We start from the raw sequence: 14,706 nt of genomic DNA, 5'->3' as shown, positions 1-14,706 counted from the left end.
CTGAGTTGTCCATTTCCTTCCAAGGCCAAATGAGTGGTTGCTAGGCAGAATTTCCACGTGCCCGCCCCCCTCCTATCCAGCTGAACCAATTATTTCTGTAGCAAAATGGACACTAATGCCACCAGTTATTAGAAAGGTTTGGTGCCTTGGAAAAAATGGGTAGTTTCACCAGTTACTGAACAGAGTTCTCATCCTGCTTCTCTTCTTTGGTCTCCGTGTGCAGCTCACTGTTGTCTACGGCTACCGAGGCGGGGCTCACCTGTCTTGAAATTGGCAGGCTGACACTCCTTCCGGAGAATGACGATGTCAGGGATGTAATGACAGGCAGGCTCAACCAGGAAGAGCTCTGACTGCTCCTACTCAGAGGCAGGCTGCACTGCCACGGGGGGAGGTTCAGGTTCAGCCCCCTATCCAGGAGCAGGCTGAGTTGCTTGGATGAGTTTTCACTGTTTCTCTCCTGGGACTTCCCCAGGTGGTGCTTAGGCCACTGTAAGGGCTTGGGAGGCACCGAAGGCATCTTTTTGGACTGTAGTTTTTCAAAGGGATCGGAAGCAATGTGGTCCTGGAGGTACCACCAGTGGTAAAGTGGGTGGACTGGGATCGGCAGCAAGGTGAGGATGCTGAGGAAGGTGACCCAGCCCAGGGTGCTCTGCAGGTAGGGCTGTTTTACCTCCTGGCTCTGGAGGCAAAGAAGGGAGCAGGGTGGGAGGAAGAGGTGGCAGGTGAGGTGCTTTCAATCTGTGGGATACAGGGGATCAGGTTCCCCAGGGACTGGGAAGCTGGCTAAAGGGTCTCTGGGGGCAGAGAGAGCCCAGACCTAGGGTCCTGTGGAATGGGAGATCAGACGAGGGTTGACCAGAGTGGGAGGCCAGATAGGGGAATCTTACCATACTGCTGTTCCAGGCAATGTAGTAAGGGGGCACCATCTGGTAGAGCTGCATGATGTAGATGGTGGTCAGGGCCAGCAGCCCGGGCAGGGTCACGTAGCACCACAGGACAGTGAAGAAGGACCACAGCAGGCGGCCCAGATCACTGAATATTTCTTCCCTGACCCTGAGGTGGGGGCAATGGACATAGATGTCTGGAAGGAGCCCTCCTCTGGCCACCAGGGTCTGAAGGTACACCTCTTGGGAGGGTGCGCCTGCCAGACCTCTGGTTCTCTCACCAGTTCTCAACTCTTAGTGGCTACCAAGTCCTTCTGGGCCTTGCCTGAGGCTGGGCCCTGCATCTATTCTTCTCATGGGAGCCTCCTGATCCAGGGGGAGTGCAGTGCTCCAGCCCTCTGCCTTCGGACTATCCCATGGGGCCCATGGTAAGGGAACCCGAGCCTCCTGATTTCTGACTATTCTTTCTGTCAGGACCCACCTGGTTGCCCTCAGATCACTCCCTCCTGCACACCCATGCTATAAGCTAGACCCCCTGCTGTGGGAGGGACAGAGGGAGCAGATCATGTGCCCCCTCTCCTCGGAGACCTGGAATGGGTCTCTGGCTGGGCAGACCCCGGGGCTTGGACATCACCTCCTAGCTCCATAGATGCAGGCCAGGGCCACATTCTGGAAGGTCACAATGATGACGAGGGTCAGCGGGATCAGGTAGTCATCAAACAAGGACATTATGTAGCTGCCAGCTTGACTGGTGAAGATGAGGCTGCCCAGAAAACCTCCCAGGCAGATGAGCACTGTGGCAAAGGCAGGTTTGGCCACACTGAGGCCTATGTGTAGGGCTGGGCCAGGGGTCAAAGTGAGCCCTGGAGACTGGGGTGGTCTAGGGAGAAGGAGCAGTAGGGAAGGGTTTTTGCTGGGGTGAGCATCCACATACCTGAGAGCAGCTTAGGATACCTCCTGAAGGTAGAAATGGAGTTCTGGAGGGGAGAGACAATGCCTTCCAAGATCTGTATCGAGGTGCTCAGCCCCATGATGACCAGGGCCAAGAAGAAGAGGATGGCCCAGAAAGAGGCACCAGGGAACAACGAGATGACTTGGGAGAAGGCTACGAATGCCAGGCCAGGGCCCTCCATGAACTGTGGGTGAGAAGGGCTCTCAGGCAGTGGTGGGTCTGGATCAGGGCAATGGAGCAGTGATTGATTAGTAATGTCTTTGTCAGACAGAGGAAAGAGGCACAGAATGGTGGGCTGGGTGGAGGGCAGAATGCTGTTTGCCCTACTTGGTTTCTGGAACTGTGTGAGCTTCAACTCTTGGAGCCTCCTCTAACAAACTGGGATCCTGGGGTTGATGCGAGAATTAAAGTCAAGTGACAACTTAGCAAAGACCCTGGTATATGCAGTGGTGGTGGTGATGTGACTGTAACTGTTGCCTGCCTCAGATGATGTGTGGGGTGGCTCCCAGTGTCCTCTGGGGCCTTTGGGAAGCACTCTCCCGCCCCCACAAACACACCTTTTCCTTCTGCATCTTGATGCTGCAGGATGGAGAGAAGTGGATGACCTGGTATTGGAGGTATTGAGGGAGTTTGCTGATCCAGTCCAAGTAGTCCAGGGTGGTGAGGTATAGCATGTCTTCTGGAGGCTTGGCATCCTGAGGCAGCATACCCTTTTTTATCAGATTCTTCAGCTTCAGGATGCTTCTGAATGGGAATCAGAGGCAAGGAGAGGTGGTGACCTGGCTGGCCTCTCTGCCATCTGCGAACCAGAGCAGCCGGGGACTGCAAGGTGAGTGGGCTGAGATGAGTGCAGCAGAGTTGGGGTGGGGGGGGGTGACTGGATGGGGCCTGGAAGCTAATCACATGAACTTGGGGTGAGTTGCCCTGGGAATTCCACCTCAGGGGCAGAAGACTCTTGAACTCTCCCCTGCACCCCACCCCTGCAAAATTCATATGTTCAGGTCCTTAATCCCCTGCTACCTCAGAATGTGAACCCTATTTTGAAATAGGGTTGTTACAGAGGTAATTAAAGATGAGGTCATATTGGAGCAGGGTGGCCTCTGATCCAATATGACTGGTGTCCATATAAAAAGGGGAAATTTGGACATACACACACACACACACACACACATACACACACACTCACACACACAGGGAGAACCCCATGTAAGGATGAAGGCAGACACCGACAAGCCAGGGAACACCAAAAATTGCCAGCAAATCACCAGAAGAGGCATGAGACAGATTTTCCCCCTTCATCCTCAGAAAGAATCAACCCTGCAAAAACATAGATCTCAGACTTCTGCCTCAGACTGCAAGAGGATAGATTTTTGCTTTGGCCATGCAGTCTGTTGGACTTTGTGATGGCAGCCCTGGAGAACTAATGCACTCAGAATCGTCTCTCTTTTTGTTTGTTTGTTTGTTTTTTATTTTTTTTAAAGATTTTATTTATTTATTCATGAGAGAGAGAGAGAGGCAGAGACACAGGCAGAGGGAGAAGCAGGCTCCATGCAGGGAGGCTGACGTGGGACTAGATCCTGGGGCTCCAGGATCAGGCCCTGGGCTGAAGGTAGCGCTAAGCCGCTGAGCCACCTGGGCTGCCCCTGTCTCTCTTTTTGGATCTCAGATTTGAACTGCTGTGATAATCAAACCCGTTCACGATACAGCCTCCTCAACCAGTAGAGCAAAGTCTGTTTAAACTTTTCCCTCCTTCAAGTCTAAATTTCACACTTTCCTTCACACCTACAGTTACTTTCATATGCTTGACTAATAACATTAAATACAGGTATTTCTTTGTAATAAAAGAGAAATATATGTTTTGTGTGTTGTCACATGTGTGTCACTATGTTATGATTTTTTATTTCTTACTTTTCTTCCATTTTTTTGGCAATAAATCTACATTGCTGAATGTATGTCTGGTTTGTTGTTCCTGACTGCTGCCCCCTGCTGCATTAGCAACCCACATTTTATACTCTATTTCCCAAATAATAACCCCACTACCTGTGATTACAAACATTGCCAAAATAACCATCCATTAGCAGGGCTTGTATGAGGATTTCTCTAGGATACACACTTGGGAATAGGGATCACTGGGCCATAAATGCTGTACTTGTTTAATTTAAGGAAATGCTAACAGATCCTCAGGTGTCTTCTGTTCTCCTGATTAGAAATCTTCTCTGATAATCCATACCTCCACATGTCCTTACCTGAAGAGAGAGTAACCTATAGCTTTGTTACTCTAGGTGGAAGCTTCATGGAGGGGTAACGTCACTTGGGAACTTGTTAGAAGTGCAGAATCTTGGGTGCATCCCAGATTTACTGATTAAGCTAATGCCGATTCATAATGCCCACTGCAGTTTGAGAAGCTCTATATAATGGAGGGCAAGGGGCTCATGTGGCAGTTCTTTTAGGGCCACCACTAATATGATACCCAGTAGATACATATGGCCGTGTCATCTAAAATTAATTAACACAATATAAAATGAAAAATTAAGTTCCTTGGTCACATTTGCCATATTTGGCCACATTTACCACATCTCAAGTACTTAATAGCTACTTGTGGCTGGTGTCTATGATAGTGGATAGTGCAGGTATAGAATGTTTCTGGCATCACAAAGAGTTCTACTGGACAGCTCTGCTCTAGAAGATAATGGTTCTCACTGGAATCAACCAAGAACCTTTTAAAAAGCAAACTCAAGGGCATCTGGGTGGCTCAGGGGTTGAGCATCTACCTTTGGCTCAGGTCATGATCCTGGGGTCCTGGGATCAAGTCTTGCATCAGGTTCCCCGCAGGGAGCCTGCTTCTCCCTCTGCCTATGTCTCTGCCTTTCTGTGTCTCTCATGAATAAATAACATCTTAAAAAATAAAAATTTAAAAAACTCAGTTTTTATTATGCTATAACTTAGAGACAATAAAAGCACAGATATTAAATGTACACTTCAGTGAGTATTAACAAATGACTCAAGATATGGAGTATTTCCGTCACTCCACAGAATTACTTTGGGCCCCTATCCAGTGCACTCTCTCCATTCCAGAGGCAACTAGGGATTTCCATCATGACACATTTATTTAGCCTATTCTCAGATTTCATATAGATTCATATAGTGTGTATAGTCTTTTAGGTCTGGCTTGTTACATTCAATATAATGTCTGAAGTTCATGTTGGTGCACATATCAATAGTTTATTCATTTTTATTGGTAAATAATATTCCATTGGTTGTATGAATACAACAACACATGGAGATTTGTTATCTGTTCACCTCCTGACAGACATTTGGGTTACTTGGAGTTTTGGCCATTATAAATAAAGCCCAAGGGCAAGGTTTCCTGCTCCAGTTCTCTCTCCTCTTCAATTATACATCTATTAGTCCTCTAGGTCACTGAGGTCTTCTCTAGTCTTTCTCATTCTTTTTTTTTCTGTGCTTCACTTTGCAGAACTTTTATTTACCTGTTCTCAAATTAACTGATCCTTTATTCTTCTGGTTCCAATCTAAACTAAGTACATCCAGTGAAACTTTGTTTTCATCTATTTTTTGAGTTCTTGAATTTCCATGTGGTCCTTTTTTAGGTTTTCCATATCTTCCCTAAAATATCTCCATGGATTCTATTTTATTCATCTTTCCTCATAAATCCCTTAACATATTTGTAATGGTTATTTTAACATTCTTGTCTGCTAATTCTAATGTCTGAATGACCTTTGGGTCTTCTTTTTTCTCTTGGCTATGGATTATATTTTCCTGGGTTTTGGAATGTCGTGAGGGTTTTTAATTCCATGTTGGATGTCGCATAGAGAACAACAAAGGAGAAAGGCATGTTATTTGTTTTATTTTGTGTAGTCTCAATAAATTTTAGCCTTTATTCCAACAGGCAGCTAGAGCAAGGGCTATCTATTTGGAGTTTTCAAAGCACTGAGGAGATCTGGGGTGGATGGTAATTTTAATTAGTTGACTCTTTTCTCTGCCTTCAAATGGGATTAAAGAGGGCTCACTTTGCCTTTGAACCATGTCCCCAACTTTCTGCACAACACCCTCACCCCGGGCAAGGACTGATTTCTTTGATGTTGTCATTATTTAGGTTGAAGTGGCTGTAGATGTTTTTGGTTTATCTTTGTATTCAGCTCCAGTGGAGCCACACATCTGAGCACAATGACCATGCATAGCTCCTCTGCTAGCTCTGTCTTTGTTGCAGTTTCTGCCACTTCTCCAAAACAATTCCTGGGAATAGAGAAGAAAGCTGTTGTGTTGAGCAGTTTATTTCTTTGTTGGGGCTTGTTGTGATTCCAACACCTACTGGCAGCCCATTCTGTTATTAAATGCTTGCATAGTTTCTTCTTATCTGTGCAAAGTCCTCCATCCATGACAGGCCTGTACCTCCAGCCACATGTACCTGAGTCAGGCGCTTACCCCCAGGTATAAAGGCATTCATGGCTCTTTGCTCACATATGATGAAGTCATCACACTCCAGGATTTAGTTCATTAGGGCTCCTCTGTGTCCACTGCTCTTCATTAATGATACAGGAAAATATTATTTTTATTTTTTCCATTCTTAAAATTGCTGCTACCAAGGAAGCATGCACTTTTGCGGCCTTCAACATCTCAACTGGGAGAAAAAGTCCATCTTGAAGATTAAAAACAAAACAAAACAAAAAAAAACCCAATGCCTGAATGCACCCCAGATCAACTAAATCAGAATTTCTGGAAGTGAGATTCAAGTGTCTAAGTGTTTTCTAAGGCTCCCCAAATGATTCCAACATGCAGCCTACACCAGTAACCATCAATTGTGGCTCAGAATGCTGTAACAACCTCCTTTGTGAGTTCAATAATTGATTTTGAAATCTTTTTTACACCGTTTGCAATTGATGGAAACCTTTGGTATTGTCTCTGGGACTACTTTCTTATCTATAAAGTGATGGATATAAGATTATAATTTGGCAGCTTTCTCTGAGAATGTGATATTACTACAACTATTATTATTGTTGTTGTTCTTATCATTATTATCTTTGGAGAGGTTTGAAGGCCCATAAAGCTGGGGGATTGCTGAGATCCAGGGAAGGAGACCTCTTGCTGGGCCTGCAAGGCTGTGATTACTCACTTCTCAACACAGGTGTGGCCACTGGTGCTGGTCCAGAACCCCAGCACTATAAAGATGATGGATGTGGCCAGCAGTGAAGTCACCAGGTTGACCAGGGCCACCAAGGAGGCCACCTGGATATAGTTGTCTTCTCCAACCTTGTAGGAGGCAAAGTTGATGGTGATGCCCATGCCCAGGCCCAAGGAATAGAGTACATGGCCTCCTGCCTGACGCCACAGGTCCAGTGAGGCCCAAGATGAGAACTGTGAATGGAGATGAGAGAGACATTTGAGGGTCAGTTTGAGAGTGGACCCACTGGTTAGCTGGAAGAGGGTGAGCTGGGGTGGATAGCAGAGGGTGAGGGGCAGGCTAGATACAGAAAGAAAGATGTCTGTGAAGGAGAGTCAGAGAAGGCCTGTGGAGTTGGGGGAGGGAGAAGTTTTGGAGTCCCCAGACTCACCTCTGTGGTCACCATATGTCTGAGGCTGGCAGTTGCACCCTCCAAGAAGAGACCTCGGGTGAGGAAGCAGAAGAGGAGGATGTAGGGGAGGAATACCGTGAAAATCAGCATCTGGCCAGGTGAGTCAGGACAGAAACCAGGAGTCAGGAGAAGTTCAGAGGAAGGGGAGGCAGAAGCAAGCATTAACAGGGAACAAAGTTCAGCAGGAGTAGAGAGATGGGGATGAGCCGGGTGAAGGTGGCCTGGGTGGAATATGAGGGAGTTGTAGGAGGATTATTCTAGGTAGACAACAGTGTTGTTTGGAGTGGGGCGGCTTCGGGGGGGGGGAGGGGAATCCACCAATAAGCTGCTCAGGGGTGAGGGGTGAGATCACAAGTAGTAAACATTTTTTTAAAAAATATTTTATTTATTCATGAGAGAGAGCGAGAGTGAGAGAGAGAGAGAGAAACAAAGAGGAGGGAGAGGCAGAGACACAGGCAGAGGGAGAAACAGGCTCTATGCAGGGAGCCCGACGTGGGACTCGATCCCGGATCTCCAGGATCACACCCTGGGCTGAAGGCAGCGCTAAACCACTGAGCCACCCGGGCTGCCCGATTCATAATGCCCACTGCAGTTTGAGAAGCTCTATATAATGGAGGGCAAGGGGCTCATGTGGCAGTTCTTTTAGGGCCACCACTAATATGATACCCAGTAGATACATATGGCCGTGTCATCTAAAATTAATTAACACAATATAAAATGAAAAATTAAGTTCCTTGGTCACATTTGCCATATTTGGCCACATTTACCACATCTCAAGTACTTAATAGCTACTTGTGGCTGGTGTCTATGATAGTGGATAGTGCAGGTATAGAATGTTTCTGGCATCACAAAGAGTTCTACTGGACAGCTCTGCTCTAGAAGATAATGGTTCTCACTGGAATCAACCAAGAACCTTTTAAAAAGCAAACTCAAGGGCATCTGGGTGGCTCAGGGGTTGAGCATCTACCTTTGGCTCAGGTCATGATCCTGGGGTCCTGGGATCAAGTCTTGCATCAGGTTCCCCGCAGGGAGCCTGCTTCTCCCTCTGCCTATGTCTCTGCCTTTCTGTGTCTCTCATGAATAAATAACATCTTAAAAAATAAAAATTTAAAAAACTCAGTTTTTATTATGCTATAACTTAGAGACAATAAAAGCACAGATATTAAATGTACACTTCAGTGAGTATTAACAAATGACTCAAGATATGGAGTATTTCCGTCACTCCACAGAATTACTTTGGGCCCCTATCCAGTGCACTCTCTCCATTCCAGAGGCAACTAGGGATTTCCATCATGACACATTTATTTAGCCTATTCTCAGATTTCATATAGATTCATATAGTGTGTATAGTCTTTTAGGTCTGGCTTGTTACATTCAATATAATGTCTGAAGTTCATGTTGGTGCACATATCAATAGTTTATTCATTTTTATTGGTAAATAATATTCCATTGGTTGTATGAATACAACAACACATGGAGATTTGTTATCTGTTCACCTCCTGACAGACATTTGGGTTACTTGGAGTTTTGGCCATTATAAATAAAGCCCAAGGGCAAGGTTTCCTGCTCCAGTTCTCTCTCCTCTTCAATTATACATCTATTAGTCCTCTAGGTCACTGAGGTCTTCTCTAGTCTTTCTCATTCTTTTTTTTTCTGTGCTTCACTTTGCAGAACTTTTATTTACCTGTTCTCAAATTAACTGATCCTTTATTCTTCTGGTTCCAATCTAAACTAAGTACATCCAGTGAAACTTTGTTTTCATCTATTTTTTGAGTTCTTGAATTTCCATGTGGTCCTTTTTTAGGTTTTCCATATCTTCCCTAAAATATCTCCATGGATTCTATTTTATTCATCTTTCCTCATAAATCCCTTAACATATTTGTAATGGTTATTTTAACATTCTTGTCTGCTAATTCTAATGTCTGAATGACCTTTGGGTCTTCTTTTTTCTCTTGGCTATGGATTATATTTTCCTGGGTTTTGGAATGTCGTGAGGGTTTTTAATTCCATGTTGGATGTCGCATAGAGAACAACAAAGGAGAAAGGCATGTTATTTGTTTTATTTTGTGTAGTCTCAATAAATTTTAGCCTTTATTCCAACAGGCAGCTAGAGCAAGGGCTATCTATTTGGAGTTTTCAAAGCACTGAGGAGATCTGGGGTGGATGGTAATTTTAATTAGTTGACTCTTTTCTCTGCCTTCAAATGGGATTAAAGAGGGCTCACTTTGCCTTTGAACCATGTCCCCAACTTTCTGCACAACACCCTCACCCCGGGCAAGGACTGATTTCTTTGATGTTGTCATTATTTAGGTTGAAGTGGCTGTAGATGTTTTTGGTTTATCTTTGTATTCAGCTCCAGTGGAGCCACACATCTGAGCACAATGACCATGCATAGCTCCTCTGCTAGCTCTGTCTTTGTTGCAGTTTCTGCCACTTCTCCAAAACAATTCCTGGGAATAGAGAAGAAAGCTGTTGTGTTGAGCAGTTTATTTCTTTGTTGGGGCTTGTTGTGATTCCAACACCTACTGGCAGCCCATTCTGTTATTAAATGCTTGCATAGTTTCTTCTTATCTGTGCAAAGTCCTCCATCCATGACAGGCCTGTACCTCCAGCCACATGTACCTGAGTCAGGCGCTTACCCCCAGGTATAAAGGCATTCATGGCTCTTTGCTCACATATGATGAAGTCATCACACTCCAGGATTTAGTTCATTAGGGCTCCTCTGTGTCCACTGCTCTTCATTAATGATACAGGAAAATATTATTTTTATTTTTTCCATTCTTAAAATTGCTGCTACCAAGGAAGCATGCACTTTTGCGGCCTTCAACATCTCAACTGGGAGAAAAAGTCCATCTTGAAGATTAAAAACAAAACAAAACAAAAAAAACCCAATGCCTGAATGCACCCCAGATCAACTAAATCAGAATTTCTGGAAGTGAGATTCAAGTGTCTAAGTGTTTTCTAAGGCTCCCCAAATGATTCCAACATGCAGCCTACACCAGTAACCATCAATTGTGGCTCAGAATGCTGTAACAACCTCCTTTGTGAGTTCAATAATTGATTTTGAAATCTTTTTTACACCGTTTGCAATTGATGGAAACCTTTGGTATTGTCTCTGGGACTACTTTCTTATCTATAAAGTGATGGATATAAGATTATAATTTGGCAGCTTTCTCTGAGAATGTGATATTACTACAACTATTATTATTGTTGTTGTTCTTATCATTATTATCTTTGGAGAGGTTTGAAGGCCCATAAAGCTGGGGGATTGCTGAGATCCAGGGAAGGAGACCTCTTGCTGGGCCTGCAAGGCTGTGATTACTCACTTCTCAACACAGGTGTGGCCACTGGTGCTGGTCCAGAACCCCAGCACTATAAAGATGATGGATGTGGCCAGCAGTGAAGTCACCAGGTTGACCAGGGCCACCAAGGAGGCCACCTGGATATAGTTGTCTTCTCCAACCTTGTAGGAGGCAAAGTTGATGGTGATGCCCATGCCCAGGCCCAAGGAATAGAGTACATGGCCTCCTGCCTGACGCCACAGGTCCAGTGAGGCCCAAGATGAGAACTGTGAATGGAGATGAGAGAGACATTTGAGGGTCAGTTTGAGAGTGGACCCACTGGTTAGCTGGAAGAGGGTGAGCTGGGGTGGATAGCAGAGGGTGAGGGGCAGGCTAGATACAGAAAGAAAGATGTCTGTGAAGGAGAGTCAGAGAAGGCCTGTGGAGTTGGGGGAGGGAGAAGTTTTGGAGTCCCCAGACTCACCTCTGTGGTCACCATATGTCTGAGGCTGGCAGTTGCACCCTCCAAGAAGAGACCTCGGGTGAGGAAGCAGAAGAGGAGGATGTAGGGGAGGAATACCGTGAAAATCAGCATCTGGCCAGGTGAGTCAGGACAGAAACCAGGAGTCAGGAGAAGTTCAGAGGAAGGGGAGGCAGAAGCAAGCATTAACAGGGAACAAAGTTCAGCAGGAGTAGAGAGATGGGGATGAGCCGGGTGAAGGTGGCCTGGGTGGAATATGAGGGAGTTGTAGGAGGATTATTCTAGGTAGACAACAGTGTTGTTTGGAGTGGGGCGGCTTCGGGGGGTGGGAGGGGAATCCACCAATAAGCTGCTCAGGGGTGAGGGGTGAGATCACAAGTAGTAAACATTTTTTTAAAAAATATTTTATTTATTCATGAGAGAGAGCGAGAGTGAGAGAGAGAGAGAGAAACAAAGAGAGAGGGAGAGGCAGAGACACAGGCAGAGGGAGAAACAGGCTCTATGCAGGGAGCCCGACGTGGGACTCGATCCCGGATCTCCAGGATCACACCCTGGGCTGAAGGCAGCGCTAAACCACTGAGCCACCCGGGCTGCCCAAGATGGTTTTTAAATGGTAGGGCCATTGGACATTATTAACTCATAAGCCTGGGTTTTATGGTCCATGCATGAGTTAAGGCTGCAGGTCATAGGCAAAGGGTGAGGAAAAGCAACTGAAAAGACTTTGGGAGGAAATAACATGGTCAATAGGAATTTTAAAGTATTTTTGGTTCTTTTTGCTCTGGTGTAGGAGGGTACACCCCCTCTCTGTGTGCCCCTACTAAGTCTTTAATAAAATCTGCTTTTGAGGCACCTGGGTGGCTCAGTGGTTGAGCATCTACCTTTGGCTCAGGGTGTGATCCCGGGGTCCTGGGATCTAGTCTCACATCAGTCTCCCCGTGGGGAGCCTGCTTCTCCCTCTGCCTGTGTCTCTGCCTCTCTCTGTGTGTCTTTCATGAATAAATAAATATTTTTAAAAATCTGCTTTTGTGTGAGTGGTTTATCTTGCAGGCTGTGGAGAGACAGTGAGGTGAGCCTCCAGGGATGCATGGATATATGCAGGGGCCAGAAGCTGCAGGTAAAGTTAACCAAAATGACCTGATACATATCCTAAAATAAATTGTCCATGTAAGGAGAATATGATCCAGGTGCCAGGGACACGGACTGGAAGTATGGATTGGAATAAAATAAATGGGAAACTCTAGAGAGGAGTCAGTGGCAATCAGCTCTTTTAGGGATTAACAGACACTGTCAACATGCAGGCAGGTGCAGAACGCAAGGCTGGGGTTGGTGGAGAGAAGCTATGGTCTGCTCTAAAATGTCATCACTGCTGTGACTTGGGGGTGAGAGATGGTGAAGAGGGAGTCAGGTCAGTACAAGGCCCTTGTTCCTTCCATGAATGAGAGAGGAGCAGCTCTTTGTGAGAGGAGTGGTTGACGCCAATATCACCTGGGGAGATTATAGCATTCTCCTCAGGACACCGGGATGGAGGAGACTGTCCTCTAAGAGTGTAGGAGGGTCATGAGGATTAGAGAAGAGTGGTCAACAAGAAGGAGTTAGATGTGTCTGGGTGGGAAGCCTGAGAATATTTTGATTTATGAACGTGAAGGGGTAGTGGGGCTGGTGGTCAGGTTGGCTTACCGGCATTGGAGTCTTTAGCCCTGTGATCATGGTTAAGAAAAGGAGGCACCAGGCTGCGAAGATGCCCAGGGTGAGGTGCACGACCAGGGACTCGACCCCTTCCTCAATGTGGCCCGAGGCACTCAGCGTGGTGTGGTACCAGAAGTACTGGTGGGACACAGTCTGAAGGCAAGAGAGGTCTGGGGGAACGCAGGCGTTTAGGAACCACCTCACTTGGTGTCTGCCCCTGCTCTTTGCTTCCTCCCCTTGGGCTCTCACTCCCTGTCTCTTGCTTCTTGGTGCCCTTGCCTCCCTTGGCCATGCTGGCCTTCTCTCTCCCTCTCCTCACCAGTAACATTGATGGTCTTCACCAGTGGGCACTGGTTCCAGGGCAAGGAATTATCAAAGGAGTTGCCCAGGTAGGAAATGCTCCAGGTGATGATGATGCTGTTATATAAGCTTATCAAGATGCACACCTAGGGGTGGACAGAGTGAGCCTGAGGGGCAGGATGGACAGAGATGGGGGATCTGGACACTGCAAGGGGTGAGTTGGGATGCCTCTTGGCTGGGCCCCTCATTCACCAATATGCTAGCGTATCCTATGCCGCCCAGCCAGGGGACGAGCTGCTTCCAGACCCGGATGTTGTCCATACGCAGCCAATGCCCCATGATCATCTCCATGTACAAGAGGGGGATCCCGAACAAGAGGAGCATGAAGAAGTACATCAGGATAAAGTTGCCTGAAGAAGGGAGCCAGGAGCTGTGCTCAGGTAGCCAGTAGTCCTGGCCCCCCTCCTCTCATCCCCTTGAAGTCCAGGTAGACCTCCACTTCTGCCCTCCCCCAGGACCCAGGAGTCCGGGCTCCAAGCCTTGAAACTCCTTCCTTAAACTCAGGATCTAGGCCCCTGGCCTTACCTCCTCCGTTCCGATGACACAGGTAAGGGAAGCGCCATATGCTGCCTAGCCCAATGGAGAAGGCAACCTGCATCAAGGTGTTCTTTGTTTTTTTAGTCTGAGCAAAGTAGTTTTGGGTCTTGGTAGCCAGAATCTCCTTGACTGTGAGCTTCCTGGGCAGGGATGAGGAAGTTTTGGTTTCTTTGGGAGCCTCTTCCTCTGACAGTTCTTCAAGGGACTCCATGTCCTTCTTCTTATAGGCCAACTAACTCCTGAGAGAAGCATGGGGTAACCAAGAATAATAGACTGTAAGGGCTATGTTTCAGGTAGCATCCTATAAAAATTCATGGTGGCAGGGTTTTAAAGCAACAAAGGGCCAGAATTTAACTCTTGACCCTTCTCACTGGTTGACTTTGAGCAAATAACTTCATCTCTCTGAGACTCAGGTTAGTTTTTCTTTTTTTCCTCCCTCATCTTACAAGTACAGATGAATTTCAAAATATTTAATAACTGTTACAGTGTGAGCACCAATCAGAATGAATGCCAGCCATAATCGCTGGAGTGTCAGCTTAACATCAGCCCAGGCTGATAGGATTAAAATGACGTAATGGGAGTGCCAAGGACACAGCAAACACTCCAGCACTCAGGTTCCTTTCCTTTCTCCTTCTGGTCCACTTGGCCCAGCTCTGGGCCAGTGGTTCTCAAACCTGCCTATCACAATCATGAGCTCTCAAAACACACAGATTCCTGCCTTTCAATCTGCTAGCTCCATTCTTCCAGACTCTGACTCAGTAGATTTAAGGTGGAGTTTAGAGGATTGGCAGAATTAAAATGTTTCCTTGGGGTTCCATTTCTGGAAAGGCAGCACCAGGGCTTTGTGGACACATTCCCTAACGAAACAAGCACAACATGTTGCAAAGAAACATTTAAAGTCTCTAGAAATTGTCCTGGGGCATGTCGAAAATGA

The 14,706-nt window shown here is 46.4% G+C and overlaps 1 protein-coding gene across 1 annotated transcript; it reads right to left on the bottom strand.

Annotated features, from left to right (window-relative positions):
* Positions 1-224: 224 nt before the first annotated feature.
* Positions 225-13,983, bottom strand: LOC121478924 (sodium-dependent neutral amino acid transporter B(0)AT2-like). Its single transcript, XM_041734404.1, has 14 exons — positions 13,761-13,983; positions 13,428-13,585; positions 13,195-13,321; positions 12,867-13,045; positions 11,193-11,303; positions 10,837-10,995; positions 7,407-7,517; positions 6,968-7,209; positions 2,394-2,580; positions 1,819-2,020; positions 1,519-1,711; positions 888-1,053; positions 509-679; positions 225-356 (listed from the first exon to the last, which is right to left on the bottom strand). The coding sequence occupies exons 1-14, from the start codon at positions 13,981-13,983 to the stop codon at positions 225-227; spliced, it is 2,361 nt and encodes a 786-aa protein (XP_041590338.1).
* Between the last annotated feature and the right edge of the window lie 723 nt (positions 13,984-14,706).

The sequence above is a fragment of the Vulpes lagopus genome, chromosome 2 (genome assembly GCF_018345385.1).
Source record: "Vulpes lagopus strain Blue_001 chromosome 2, ASM1834538v1, whole genome shotgun sequence".
NCBI lineage: Eukaryota > Metazoa > Chordata > Mammalia > Carnivora > Canidae > Vulpes > Vulpes lagopus.
Note: the sequence above shows the minus strand (reverse complement) of the source record. Positions and strands in the feature narration are given on the sequence as shown.